Here is a 15,827-nt window from a genome sequence, read left to right as displayed (position 1 = left end):
TTTTGAAGAACACGAAATCATTTATTGAGTTCAACTTGGTGTCGATGTCAAAATAAGACCACTGGAAGACGCTCTAACTCCGGACAGAGGGATGGAAGAAGCGAATTTGGATGTCTTCCTTGTAAGGAGGGATCTCTTCGAAGACATGTTCTATTGTGCGTTGAAATAAATCGCGGAACTGTAGAGACTTGCGTCCGCATCACGTTACATCTTCATAAAGTACTTGATTCACAGATCTCAGATAGCTTGGGGCAAGTCGGTGTAGTTTCCTGGAAGAAAAATATCTGATTTGTTATGTTTGCTGCGGCTAGTCACTGGCACCCGAATGCTGACGGTTGTTATACAAATACCTCGTCGGTAAAACGCTTTATACAGAGCAAGTGTGCCAACATTGCGTGACACTACAGGGAAAATATTTGTTACCTTCCCTTAGTATCATATATTGGCTTATTCGGTAAATTAAGCAATTGAAACGAAGCTACGGGGCCAGCGGATGAAATGGCGACATTGTTCACGAATTCGAGCATGCAGAAATAAAATATCTGACGCAAACCATCTTATCTCACGATGTATGTAAGCTTTAATGCGATTAGCTCGAAGCAATGTAGCGACGCACACTATTGCCACCGCATACACAAGAAATGGCAATATTACTGCCAACCACAATGTCCAGTGATAACACGAGACAATACAACTTGTAATCACTGCACCCCGGTCAAAGCTCCTTACTACATCTATTATTCTGGCGGCAACTTTGTTGCAATGGCTCTCCATCAAGCGGCCGTGCTCGACGCGAAGGCGTCTGTTGTGGATCAGGCGCTATCGCTTTATACAATGCCAAATGATTACACGACACAATATATCTTATAATCACTAGACCCCAGTTAAAGCTCCGTAGTATCTCTATTATCCTGGCTGCAATTTCATTGCATTGACTGTCCATCAAGCGGCGAGGCTCGACGCGGAGGTGTCTGCTGGAAATGGGGCGCAATCGCTTTAGTTATTAGAAGACTGCCTACCTCTTGTGTCACCTTGGCACATCCGTTCTGGGGCATTGGCTAGGAAAGGGCACATACCAATATCATATGCGCAGTCTGCTTAAACATGTACTGAGGGACACGTTATCTAGGTGACTCAAGTTGTCTACTAAGCCACGTACAGACCGCAGCCAGTAGCAAGTTATATTTTTCACCACATATGCAGTGGCCCATGCTTTCTGCTCGGCAAGGCCACAGAAAGCACATAACCTCGCGGCCCAAGCTAGTAGAAAACTTGGCCCACTAGGTGAAAGAGGTTAGATAGAAACAGAGATGCTCAAAGGGAGTAGACCTCCTAAAAGATGCTAATCGCATTGAAAATTAAATTGTGGCTTTCTACGTGTGGGAACATGCAGAAGCAGCCACGTTACTTGAAGGAAGATAGAGAGACAAAACTTCATTGAATTTACTTGGAGCGTACGGACGCGCTGTGGTGCGAACTCTTTTTTTGCAAGCATCAAGTAATGGTAGTGTATTTGTGGGCTGTTTGTACACGCAGAACAGTGAGTTCCGGATATTACCAAGTGGAATGCAAAGCGCACGAAGGACACTGTACTCAGTGGCATGGGCGTAGCGCATTCGTAAAGTGTGCTGCTACAAGAAAACGTACGGTTGGATTTTAGGGAATGCATAGTTGCTAGGCTTGTGCGTCTTTCTATACTGCATACGCGGTATTGAAGCGACGCTATTTATATATATTCTTGCGGGAAAGCAATTTGGGTGATGGATACAGTAAGTGCAGGCTCTGCTCACTTCACATCGTGCCACCCTATAGTAAAATTTTCAGTTTCAGTAGAAAGTGCCATGCACAGAACCATTGTTGGTAAAAGTAAACAAGTTTATTCTGTGTGTTTGCAGTGGCGCACCTACAGGAAATCTGCTGCGCCATGACATGGGATGTTAGCTATGAACATTTAACATTTGGTCTGAACAAAACAGTGATTGTGACCACGCAATAAAGCCAATACAACGTTTGTTGTAGGCTGTATATACGATAGAATACTTGCTTTATTTAAAAAGTCTGCCGCACTTTGAAAGTGTGAACTGTAGAAAAAAAATGTCGAAAGCCTCTGAGTAATACCAGTGCGCGAGCAATATGGCGTTATATTGACGGCTCAGCTTCATTGGTCGATTGTTTGAATGCGTTAGCATGAGGATAGTAAAAGTGTAAAAAGTGTTTGTATATATATATATATATATATATATATATATATATATATATATATAAGTATGAGAGAGAGAAGAAGGGAAGTACAGGGGTTCGATGTTGGTAATCATGACCACAGAAAGCCAGCCGACAATAGAATCATAGAAGTGTTCAGGAGCTCCAAGCGAAGTTTGAACTGATGGTCCGTTGCAGATCCCGGTAGTTGCACTATAAATATATATATACCGGACGTGTGTCGAGTGAGCTCCTCAACAACACTTTGCAATATGACGAACGCGGTTTACATAATGTATCCGAAACCTCAAAGAGGTACGTCATAATGCTAACGCATTTCTCTCTTATTTACCGCGAAATCGCCACTGAACTTTCTTACCTTTGCAATTCTCCTCGCATTCTGCCAACGTGTGAAACCGGTTCTTTTTACTTGAGAAGGGGGAGTATCGGGAAGTCTTACAGGTGTCACTTTTTATATCGTAGTAATATTTCTTCACCAGTCCGAGGCGGTTTTTAGGTCCTGGCGCCACGCATTTGCTGCCAGAGTTCACTAGGGAAAAGATGCGAAAGATTATCAATTAGCTAAAATCGTTTTTCTTACTTTCTGAATTATCGCTGTATTAATTTACGTAGTTTTTTTTTTGTCAAGAGCAGGAATGACGGCAGAATTTAGCGGGTATGTCTGAAACTATTTTTTACCAAGCGAAATTCTTTCCAGATTCTCACGATAAGAGCACAGAACTTTACGTCGCGAATCTGAAGAAGATAACCTTTGCTGAACATTAACTTCTGAATTCATAATGTTTGCCCGTTAACGCTAATCCCGAACACCGACTATGATGTTTAGCGACCCCGTATCGTTGCCATCTCAGAGAGAGTTATGTGAAATATTGGTTGATACGCAGAAGTATAGGCATCATTGTTACTGAAGCTTACGAAGATAGATCCACAGTGACAGTGGTCAGTAACATAAGGAGTTATATTCGTTTCTTATCACTGTTCTTTCTGCTTAAGTACCCTGTAAGCGAATTTTTGCACTGCGCGGGAAATGAATACGTTCCTGTAGTCGCGGCAGGTGATATCTTTCTGGCCTGCTTAAAGCCAATTAAACAAAAATTTTGCGAGAGACATAGGAGTTGGCGTCATTTCCACACGAGAAATAATTTATCCTAACATGCATCAATACTGTCTTCGCCTTGCGAAAGTTAGCCAACTGCAATCAACTCGCCGCCTTCCAGTATGATTACATCGCAGCTGTACTCTTTGCCATCAACTATAACAGCGACCGAAAATGTCTTTTTTTTACTGTTTTGCGTGGGCATACAGTTTTATAAAATTAATTAAAAATAAATTCAAGAACTGTCGTTATAAAAACGCTTTTACGTATATTAGGGGTTAGCTGCACGAGCATATAGATTCGTGAGGAGAACTTCTTTTTTTTCACATGGTGGAAAGATCTTGGCGCCCTAATACAGCACCAGATGCTCCCTTGCTGTTGAATGTTGTGTTTCATTCAACGGAACTACAATATTCTAGCTAATACCTGTGATGTTAGCTCAGAACACAGGCACGTGGTACCATGATTCGCGCTTAGACGTATGAAACTTGGCGCACAGTAGGCCTAAAAACGCACTCTACTTACATCCACAAGCCTTCCAACACTCGCTTGCACTTCGGAACTTGTTTGGGTAGCCGCCGCAACCGGAGTGAGTGAATCTCTCGCATCTTTTGGTTTTGGTGTTGTATCCGAACACAACCTCTTTCCTCCCGTTCGGGCAGGTGTATCCAGATTTTATTGGATATGTGCAGTTGCTCTCTAGATGTTCTGTGGAATAGATGGCGGGAATCATTGCATTCCGAGTGTGGTATATTTCCATTGAAAAAAAAAAAAACAAAAAACTCATGCCCCTTAATTACCATATCCGATAATCCGGCATCAAACAAATAGGATTCCATATAAAGACGCGCTTTTCGCAAATGCCATTTGACGTTATTGGATATAGGAGCTATGGAGAGCACGGGAGTTTTTCAGTAGGAATAGGTTAGGGACAACACATTTCACGTATTCGCTCAGGAAACGAAATCATACGTTTAAAAGACTTTCGTCTATTATCATCAGAATAGACACATAGTCATGCGAAATACTAGAGCCTATTTCCTGTCTTGAGTGGGTTGCTGTGAACAGCCCGTCGTTTATGAGCGTGAAGAGTAAGGGGTTCCAAAGGAATACGTTTTTTAGGCAGAACCATATGAAGAAACGTAGAATGGCGCTGCAGAAAGGATAGGAGAAATTAGTTGTTATTTTTAATATAAATTTAGAAATACTCAAGAAAGTGGACGGGCTGTTGGGAGGGGGGGGTTCGCCTAACATTTGGCGGCAAGATTTATTTTGTCTACTTTCCATTCCCTTTACCTTATTTATACACTTAGAATTAACATAATTAATTTCTCCTGCGCTTTCTTTGGCTTCATTGTCTGTTTTCCCCATGTGATTGTTACTTAAGTGGTGATTTAAGGCGCACAAAGTTCTATGAAGAAATACTGGACGTTGTTATTGAAAGAGATGTACATTGGAAAGAGTTCAGACTGTCATAACCAGGGGTAATGTATTGACAGTTTCATTGTGACATGTTAGATGGTGATGTTCATCCCAGCAGTTTACGGAAATGTTTGCGCTTTTACTATTGAGATAGGGCTTTGACAGCAACCAGGGCTGTTGGTACATCACACTGAATGAATGAGCAGCAGTTTAAGTATATTTAGGTAAATACTGTTACTTTTACCTGCATAGTGCAACTACTCATAATTATCGATTGCTTCTGCATGCTATCAACGTCTATCCACTGACAACGATGGGTTGAAATACAGTAGTGCTAGCGCTTATATGATTTTGATGATTTAAAAAGCACCTAAGATTACCGGCCTCAGTCAACGCTGGTCACTTCTCACTTTCGAAATGTTTTATACGTTTTGATTTCACAAATTAGGGCACTCACGCAGGGACCGTGAACAGGCTGATCCGGCAATCCCTAATCTCAGCTTTGAAATACTCACTGCCACACGTTCTCCAGCAGTCTGATTCTTCGATGAAGTTATTTCCATTTCCTCCGCATCCTTCGTAGTCAAAAAGTTCACACGCTCTTGTTTGACTGTTGAACCAGTAATTTTGCATTCGAGTCTCTCCGGTGCAGTTGCCACCAGCGTGCTTTGGCATAAAGCATGGATCCTGTGCAAATCCTGTAAACAAAAACCAAAAACTCATATTACGTTTTGTCAAAATACGCCTATGAAAGCATTCTAGCCTGACATGACGTAGCACGGGTAGAAGTGGACATTCGCACAATTATTTGCTATGGAAAAGCTGGGCACCTTGGGGTTAGTAAATATCTGTATTACCGGCAATCATCTGCACTCATGTTTGTGAGATATCGTATGCTATCTACTACTTGTCCTACTTCAGATGTGAAGATTAGATAATTTTTGCATTTGGTAACTATTATACGTCAGATATTTACACATATACTGGGACAAACATACTGTATGCAGACTGCGTGTGTCTTCCATTAAGAAAATAACGGTTACATGGAATGACAAAAATTTGGAGGACGCTTAAGCTTTGCCTTTAAGAGTGGAACGCGATAGCATTCAAAGATCCCTGAATGCTTGTCAGGCTTCCCGGCAACTGCAGCTTTCTTTTCCCTCCACCTTCGCCTCTGCGCGCCGCTGCCGTTTTACACGGCCGAGGAGGTGTGCGCTATCTAGATGGTGCTTTTGCAAGTAACCTACCCGGGCGCGCCGCTGTTGGTAGGTTAGAAATGCTGGAAAAGGAGTTTGTGTTTGAGTTTCTTCGTATCGGAATTGTGTTTTCTCGTAGATACACATTACAATGTGGTTGGGGTGGTTCGGGATGATTTTTTCAGTGACGGATGCCGGCGTGCCGACGCCGACACCGACGCCGATGCCGAATTTTCAGCGACACGGGGCCCCTAACCCTATCACATTACAATTAGGATGTTTCTCGCCGAAGAGTTGTCTCCTAAGGTCAGTGTGTCGATTTCTGAAGCTCCTATGATCCTCGCAGACGTCTGACGAAATATGTTAGGTGTAGAGGCAGGTACTATATAGCTTTTCAACAATAAGACGAGTAGCTTTCTTGTCCAAGACGAGGTGACCACCTGAAGACGAGGTCACCACCTAAAGTACGCAGCTCCCCGTCGCCGGCTCTCAGACCACGCGTCCCCTTCTGGATCTCAGTGGTCTCAAGGTGAGTAACGGGTGTTTCAGCTTTCGGCTCGTTGCCTTTTATGCAAGCTTGTGCAACGTCAATGAAAATTTACGTACTACATACAATGCGGTGTCAGCTCAATGACTGCGTGTTTGCGTCTAACTTGAAGAACCAGTGGTGCTAAAATAACGCAATGCGTTTAAAACTGAAGTACATGTAAAATGTACTGTGCGTTTTACAGCCATCTTGCCACAGGTACTTAGTATGAAGAGTAAGGTTGTGGATGTGGCTGAGCTGCAGCAAATGTCCACCCTCATCACGTCACAGGTTATGGGTATTACGCTTGATGCAGCTTGCATCGGTACCAATCAATGCCGCAAACGTTAACAAAGGTATCGCCCCACAAGACAGCTTGTGAGTGAGGTTTGTCAGTCACTGCCACATTATCAACTTCTCATCACGAACATAGTATAGACAATCAGCCTCCTTGGTAAGTTTGGGTGAAAGAAGCCTTCCTTATCGCATCAGCGGTCTGTCAAATGAACTGGAGTAAACTCAGCTTCGCCCTTGCATTTATTATAAAGCATAATGCATTAAGCGCATCTTTCCGAGTTTATCTCTTTGGCCATAACGAAGATGAGAGCATCCATAGCGAAAACGTTTAGGAAGATAATGTTTCGTGGGACAATGTTCACTGCTCCCACAACGATGCTACAAGCAAGGTATCCTGCTTAAGCCGTTAGGTGCTGTAGCTAAATTGGTTCTCATTAGTTGAAACACGTTGTTTTCTTTTTCACTGTACTCATTGTTATTCTTTCCAAGCAGAATAAGGAATCATGTACGTAGAAACTTTTCTGATAGCTGTTCCGGTTTTGACGTATTCTTTATGGAAACTAGTAATAGCAGGCTATTAATCAAAATGAATCTTTATTCTAATTGGTAATGACGGGCTTTTGATTCGAGCAATCGCGGAATCGATTTCTGGAACATTGCAGTCTTTTTGGAATTTAACAGCACATCTTTTATACTGTATGTCTGGCTCAAACCAAAAAGTGGATCGTGTACGCAGGGAACGAAAATGTTTTCTGAACCAGAACAAGTGCTTTGTGGAAGCTGCAAAGGGCACATCGATGCCATGTATGTATGCCGGTGATTTGCATGAGCATCGCTGCGTTCGCATATTAAAAACATTTTGAAAATTGATGATTTATTCAATATTTGGAAGCCAATGTTGCATCCACTGACTAATAAAACGGAGAAAGATGATGCTTCAAAAACCTGAGGGGCCGCTCGCTTGGCTACAAGAAATGCTTAGAAATGATCAATGAGCGTGTCAAACGAACGGTAAGGCTCACAATGCATTATTTCAAGATTTGACATTCTTAAATTTTATTGGGCCAGTAAGATCTACCCTACTACGGAAGGCATTGCGGTAATAGTATTGTAGGTTGGAATGAGATATAGCTTTAGGGGGGGGGGGGGGGGCGAACTAACAAATTTTGTAATATGTACACTTTTCAGATTTTAGAAAGAAAACAGATTGTCGATCAATTCGAAAATACAAAGCGTGGTGCACTGGCACGCTTTCTCATACACGTATTCGCGGGTAACGGAACTCCCATTGTCCAACACCTGGACAAAGTAAGATCTGCTAGCTACCATGTTCGTCTGGTTTTACAGACTGCGCTTTGAATTCCAACTGCTTGTTAAAGGACCGCTTAGTTCAGGCTCTAGGAAGTTCATTTTTACACTAAGTACGATGATTGTGTGGTTACTTACTGCCACATTGTTGTTCACAGTCTTCTAGCGTTGCGAAATGATTTGCATTCTTATTGCAGTAGATATAGGATTCGCATCTTTGCTTCAGTGCATTGAACCTGTAGCCCCTAAATCCTGCGCGGCAAGTTTGCCTAGGCTCGGGCAACGCACACACTCCCAGGACAGGGTCTGAAATCAGAAAAAAAAAACGCATTTGCGATGAATTTCTTGTTCGTTTACGACATGATTTCGCAACGGCGATCTTTTAATGATGTAACAATATCATTTCATATCCGCCTCCACTAAAACGGACAAGTCCACGGAAAGTTCCCCGTGGACTCGTCCACCTGGAACTTTCGAAAAACAAGCCTATTTTAAGGCCACCTGAAAACGTGGGGCCGAATTCACAGAACATTTAATTCGTAACTGCTCTTTGTCACTGGCTGGTCTCTTTCGTTAATAATATAACAAGAGGTTTTTGTGAATACGGGCCATGAAGAATAAAATGAAATACGAATGCAACGATTACGAAGGAGGTTTGTGTGTATTTTGAGTGGTTTTATTAGAAAACCTGGAAAACACGCAAGACATATGCGTCCAAGAAATTGGTGGGACCGTAATTTTTGAGGAATAGAAAGACAAGGACAAAGAAGAAACGAGGTGGATGGGCCCGTTGTTGGCACGAAAAGAATTCGAGGACGCCGGCTGTGTATGTTGTCACTCTGACAAAAGTAGTACTGACGGTCGTATTTTGTGACACCCCCCCCCCCCCCTCCCCTCCTCTTTTAGTACAGGATAAACCAATATAATGGCTACTTCGCGGCGCATTTAGCACTTCAAGAAATGCAAGGACACCAGAAGCGCTAAAGTTCGGGTTTCGCTTGAATTCGAGACGTACAAACAGACATACATGTCGCCATTCTAAGGCTTGTGTGTTGTGCGCAACTGATACGTGGGAAGTTTGCATTAAGATGCTAGCGCCGAAAGCGCCCCGCTCAGCATGAGGAGGTGGAAGCAGTTTGAAAAAGATGGAAGTATTAGGCGGTTCATTTTATGCAGCTGAAAAAAAAAGCCATTTTATGTGCTTACTCTCGCAATAATCGGCTAAAGTACATAGAATGCTTGTACTGCACACGATTGCTTAAAATCGGTACGTGGTATGGCTGATTGAGTTCTGGCGGGAATGACTTACCTCTGCACTTCATGTTGCACTCAGTTATGGTGTCAAACTTGTTCCCATTTCCAAGGCAACCTCCGTAGTAAAACGTTTCACACCGAAATGATGTGTAGTTGTAAAACCACTTCTTCAACATTCCGCTGCAGACTCCTGGGTCCGGTGCGAGCTCACAGTTTTCAATGGAAAATGAAATGTCGCTGACAGCATTTACCCGCTCTAGAAATTAGAAACAGAAAAAACGCAATCAAGAGTCGCGAAAAAGACTTCTTGCAGGACATTATTCCTACAGAACCTAACCCCGATAATCGTCTACTGTACATATTAAATAACTTAAGGCAATATGCAAATCTTCAGTAATCTGAGCTGCTCATTCATTCAACCAGTGCTATGTACACTTGACATGTTTCAGTGACTTCTTCCGTCTGATTAACCTCCTTGCCTTTCCACAATTTTTTTCTCTCTCTCAGTGACTTCGGGTACAAATTTGTAGAGGAATACAATTTTTATGCTGCTTGAGCAGAAATGGTAGAAAGACAAATAAGTACAAAATCTCAGCGTGTATTCACAATGCACGGCCCGCAGTGCTTCCCTAAAAGAAATTGCAGAAGCTTAGAAACGTGAGTCTACTTAAATGGAACAAAATGATATCAACATAATGATCGTTACCCAAAAGTTGACCATGTAATAAAACAACTGAGCTTTGTTAGTAGGTTATCCTTATGAAATTTGAATAAAATAACTTCTACCGTGAGAGGAGGCGCAGTAACGCGCCTAACGTAATAACGCTAGATGGGTGGTGACGTCACTTTTAAGTTGGCACACCAGCTTCCCGAGGCGTCATACCTTTTGAATTTTTCTGCTCGTATCCAGTTAATGTTTCATTGATTAACCTGGACTACATTGCAGTCTAAAAAACACCATACGGCGAACTTAGATTGGGGAAAGTTTAGAGCGCCAAAACGGCCCAAAATGCACGAAAAGGCTTTGAAAAATGCTACGTCACACTGACGTGCAGACACTGTCGTTCCCATGCAGAATTCAGAAAGTTCTAGCCTTGATTTTATTTCTTCTATAATGAAGCTTTTCCCGCGAGATTACGAAAACAGAATTTGAAAGAACGTCTTATCAGCCTCAAATGATTTAGTGAATCTCTTCAGTGTCCATTTATTGTTAACTAACCGAAGGATATTTCAGTGCGACCTATTGGCGACAGCTTGAATTAGCGAGCACAGTGGAGTATTAGGAGCTTCAGTTCAGTTGTTTCCTACACGTAAAGTTTCCCGCAGTTTGGGTTCTCACAATAAAAACAGCGTGCCGGTTGCGAGCACGTCTAGGTGTTTTCCAAGCGCAGTCAAATATATTGCAGCGAAGCTGTCTATAGCTGGGATTCCAGGATTTCTTCGTGGCGTGACGTCGACAGACAACTATCATCATCAATGGCTCATACCCCAGCATGCAATGGCTCATACCCCCTAAGGCAGAGGCTACAAGCACTCACCAAAGTGAAGCGAACAGTGCATGCATTCTTTGGGATCAGGCATACAACATACAGAACAGCATACATTTCAATGTAGAACAAGCTCAAAGCAAGCATCCGAACCACATAATTTATAAAGCGCTCCTGCGACTACTACATGCAATGCGAATCACGTAACGCTCCCCGCATACGCTTCCCGGTAAAGATTACTGTAACATACGAAGCAGGGAGTGACGTAGCTACACTTTCGTACGTGAAATAAGAAGCCGCCTAGCAACTGATTTGTGTTGTGACAGTGCTATGAGAAGGTCACGTATAGTGAGGACTCCTGAACAGCAGCGTGCATACGAGGCGAGCCGAATTTCTCTTCTCTCTGGTCCACTCTTTGTAGGTGGACGAAGTAGCGGCGCAAGGGAAGTCGCAGGCCGTCGAAACGTCTTAGGCTAATAATTAGGTAAGGTGCATGTGAAAGTCGCCACGTGAATAATTTCAGCCGACGTCGCGATGGGTAATCGTTCCAGCTGTCTTTTACAGCTTCGCTGTCAAACCACCTTCACAGTGTGGATTGGAGACCATTTTTCTGACGTTGAAGACTTTTTGGAGATCTGCGAACAGTTACGACCTAGAGATAACAAGTTCCGCGAATGTACATTTTACGTGACATTATATTCAATACACTTGAGCGAACACTTCCCTTGTGTCAAACAAAGTACTGTAGATGGATGTGTTACTCTGTTGGGAAGTCAAAGACTCAGCCGAAAGAGGAACTAGTCCAGTCCAAGGGTCGAAAGCTACGCATTGACCTCTTGATGAACGCAATATAAATATTTTACAGCATAATCGTTATAACTGACTGACATTTTGCCTAGTTGGTCCTGTACTTAAAGTCCCAGTAACTTGCACCTACTTAGAAGCTAAGACAATTTGTTGATTCTGCCCACAGCAAGATTTTTTGTATGTCTCTTACTCTTTAATTGTGATAATTAAGTGCTCCCTATACGAGTTCACAATCGCAATTCAGGGCTTGTTCAAGTAGCAGTTATAAAAGAGCCATTTGCAAAATAGCCTTGAAGTGCTGCTAGAACCATGAACAGATGTTTTGGGCAGTCTTCAGTATCTCAATTCAAACAAGTTTCGTGCCATGAATATATGTCAAGCAGTGCGCATATGTTGACATAGAAAGTGTTCACTTTACTGTCACCAATATAAAAGGGAATAAGTGCTGTTTGATATATACAATTAGACTGTCACTGGTATGTCCTGCAACAGCCTCCATATGGAGGCTGTCAGAATTTGTGAAAAAATATTAAGATCGAAAAGATGTGATGTAGTGATGGCTAGTTAGTCAAAATACAAGTTATCCTACATTTAGGCATGTAGGCACGTTCAAGTTTGCAGAAAATGAAATTATTTTGCTTGAAAAATGAGCCTATGTTGAAAAGTTACGTATCCCTTCACCCAGAAAAAAACATTTCAATATACTGCGAAAATTACCTCAAAAGAATAAGTGCTGCATGCACGAATAATAAATGCGAGTTTTTTAACAGCGCAGTAATTTGTAGCAGTGGACTTAAATTCTGCAGACTTTCAGACAATTGAAGACTTACCTAATGCGATACAGACAAATACGGCGATGGACGTCCAAGACTTCATCATGAATCTCTACTTCGTAGTAGAAGTACCACGACTTCGATGCTAAAGGTAAAGATACTCATGAGCAAATTCGTCGCACACAAGACAAAATATATTAAATGCAAAATGATTTTGTGACAGACGTTAAGTTATAAGCTGACACACATTTCTGTGATCTTAATAAGTTGCAGTTTGCGCGAAATTTTTATTTTGGACGCGTACAACCACCACTTAAACAAAAATCCCGCTCGTGAGAGCGTTGTAGTAGCGCTAAGTGCTGGGACTCGCTTCCAAGTGCTCCTTACACCAAGAATGGAAGTGATGCTTGCATCACATCAAAGATAAAGTGTCTTCTGTGAATGATAATTAAAGAACAGGTAATGGGGTGAATGTCACCTGCCTTATGCGTTGTAAGGTTACCAGATTGATGACACAGAAATGAGCGTAGCTTTTTTTACAAGTTAGTTTCTAAGTTACCGGCAAGTGCTGGACAATCTAAAGTAGTGAGCAATAAGCGTTGAACGATATTTTTCATTACGCTTCCATGAAGCTGGTTCATTTTGCAGGAGCTATTGAAACGGAATCACTTAAAGTGACATCAATTTTGTGTTGATATTATATACTTCCTGCGTGATCCGTGTAATTAGTGGTTGTGGTAATTGTTCATCCGCACTGTTTTCTTACCTAAGAAGCTTAACGCAAGATTGCTTTGAATGCAGGCATTGAATGTGTTTATGTACTCGTGATTAGAGCACTGCACGGGCTCGGGCTTACCCGAAAGCCCGGGCCGGGCCGGGTAGAGTTTTTTCACGAGCTTAGGCCGGGCTCGGGCACGGCACGTGCTTTTTGACCCGGGCCCGGGCCGGACTCGGGTTTCTTGACGCGGGCCCGGGCCGGGCTCGGGCTTTCTGCGAGGTATTCTCGGGCTTCTCAACTCTGAAAAACATATATTTTTTGGTCTCGGGCCGGATTCGGGCCGGGTTCGACTCGGGCTCGGGCCGGGCTCGGGCTTAAGGTAAAGGGGTGGCGGGCCGGGCCGGGCGAGTAACGTAGATTATTTCCGGGCCCGGGCCGGGCCCGGGTCTCTCCATAAAAGTTTTGATCGGGCTCGGGCGGGCCGCCCAATGTAAAAACGGGCCCGGGCCGGGCCCGGGCCGCAAAAATCGGCCCGTGCAGTGCTCTACTCGTGATTGTATACTTGGGAGCGTCGGCCTCAAGCTCGTTTAGCTTTTATTTTCGGCTCCTTCCATATGATAGCGAAAATACATGCTTATATTCTATGTTCCTCGGACAACGTACGTAACTTGTTTTTAAAGTGCCGATTTATAAAATGTTTGTGACGTCATTTGACATGCGTTAATAATTTCGATTTATAAAAGGAGGCATGTGTGAGTTAAACATATTTTACAGAAACATTTGTACAAAGTTGCCATTCCGAACATCTCATACTTTTTGCAGAGTGAACTAATTAGCTCTGCTCCACTCGCAGTTAATTTATAAAAACAACGCAAAAATACTTATTTCGCCTTGCAACATAACGCGGAACGTCGCATAAAGCCGACAAAACAGTATAAAATATGTAGGCTTACCTTTAGCCTCAAGTGACGGTCACCGGCAATGTTCTGGTGTGCTGCGAATAACAGTCGTACTAGTGCTTTGATTCAATTTCCTCTCGTTCTTATATACATGTTATCAGTGTGTATGTTTCAACCATAGATGTGGTGACACCGTCAGACGTCACGGAGCGGTTACAAAGGCAAGCGCGTGTTTCCTCACTGTTCTCGGTCAATACGATTTATCTGGAGTTGCGCTGTTATCTGTATGGCTAGGGTTATAAGGTAGAAACCCAGCGCTCTAGCTCAGAGATGACCTTTCTATTATCAGCTCCCCGTGACATTTCCGCAGACGGACCTTTTAAGGTATCTATTTGGTAACCCACACCCAAATTCCAGTGACCTTATTGCGCCGCGTCTGGGTAAATTGATAAGGGAAGGCCTTTGTTAACTTGGAGTGCTGAGAAACGTTCTTTGTAGAGAACATTTATCTTATGCTCGTTTTTTTTCTTCTTATGAGATTTTGAGCCAATTAACGACGATGTAACAATGTTTCAAAATTTTTTTTTTTCAGATTTTGTTGTGACAGCGATATAGGCTTTGCCAGTCCAGCGACTCGATGTTTGAGAATCTGGCTCATTCATTTTATGTTATTTCGTGCTTCAAAAGTGTTTTTCATATTTATGTTCTAGCTTTTGAGCGGCGAAGCGCTTGTTCTGCTACCCAAATGAAATTTGTGTTTGGTGCCTTATTGCAATATGCGATATGCTCGTGACCAGCTTACTGACACTTCATATGGCACTACTCGCGAACTGGACATCTTGCTGCCCACACTTGCATGTCACGAATGTCGCGATGTACACCACATTTCAGTGACGGTTATTGCGGGTTAGCATCCTGGCTTGAGCGAGGCTTAGCACTTACTCTTAGCATCTTTCGAAACTAAAGAGCAATGAAAACCGGTTATTCTTTACACCCAGTCGTTCAATCTAATATACTCACTCAACGGAACGCCCCACTTTAGGACTAACTAATACGCATACTTTCATTTCCACCGTCTTTAATACATATAAAATTGCCGTAATATTGCCTCGTACAATGAGATATAAGTCAGCGCATTTTTAGTCACCAGCTGTGCAGTGACATCCCATACAAAAATACATCCTTTAGAACTCTAAGCAACTTTCTATCAACTTTATTAACATCGTATGTAATTTTGATTTCTATTAACACATGTTACAAGAAAGCTGGTAGGCTCTGTTTTTACTATCGCAATAAAAGGCGCATGGATGGTGGAGGGGCTAGCCTAACTTGCCAGGGGCCTCCCCCTTTGAGAACTCTATACGTCGGCGCCGAACGCAGTCGACTCATGCAGCGCCGACTCAGCGGTGCCGATAGCCACGTGATGTGCATTCTTCAATTTTGTTCGTCGTGCTGATTAGCCTTAACAAGATGATAACCCGCACAAACCACTTGCCATAAAGATGGAAAGTTACTAAGCAATAGAAGCTTGCCATTAAGCACAGCATGACCTACTATTTAACTGAAAGCAAAGTTGGCATTTAGGACAACTTCGCCATTTATTCAGCTTCAGAGGGGAAAATGCACTTGATTCTATTCGACTGAAATTCTGATGATAAAAATATGTCTAGACATTCATATACGAACTGAGCCGTAATCAGTATTGGCCTACTATTTCAATTGCTATGTACCTACGTTACTGATATCTATAGCTTCATCTTTGTAACGTAATGTGAGTAGCCTCTTGAACATGTACAGCAACGAGCTTTTAGCACCAAATTTGTA

General features: G+C 42.6%; 1 protein-coding gene across 1 annotated transcript; it reads right to left on the bottom strand.

The window, feature by feature from the left end:
- LOC119457737 (actinia tenebrosa protease inhibitors-like) lies at nt 1-14,180 on the bottom strand. The gene is made up of 8 exons (XM_037719386.2): nt 14,058-14,180; nt 12,444-12,531; nt 9,375-9,575; nt 8,204-8,371; nt 5,254-5,436; nt 3,842-4,024; nt 2,579-2,749; nt 1-269 (listed from the first exon to the last, which is right to left on the bottom strand). The coding sequence occupies exons 2-8, from the start codon at nt 12,490-12,492 to the stop codon at nt 238-240; spliced, it is 987 nt and encodes a 328-aa protein (XP_037575314.1). The 5' UTR covers nt 12,493-12,531; nt 14,058-14,180; the 3' UTR covers nt 1-237.
- Nucleotides 14,181-15,827: the final 1,647 nt, after the last annotated feature.

This window comes from Dermacentor silvarum, chromosome 7 (assembly GCF_013339745.2).
Source record: "Dermacentor silvarum isolate Dsil-2018 chromosome 7, BIME_Dsil_1.4, whole genome shotgun sequence".
Taxonomy (NCBI): Eukaryota; Metazoa; Arthropoda; class Arachnida; order Ixodida; family Ixodidae; genus Dermacentor; species Dermacentor silvarum.
This window is presented reverse-complemented; position numbering and strand designations above follow the sequence as displayed.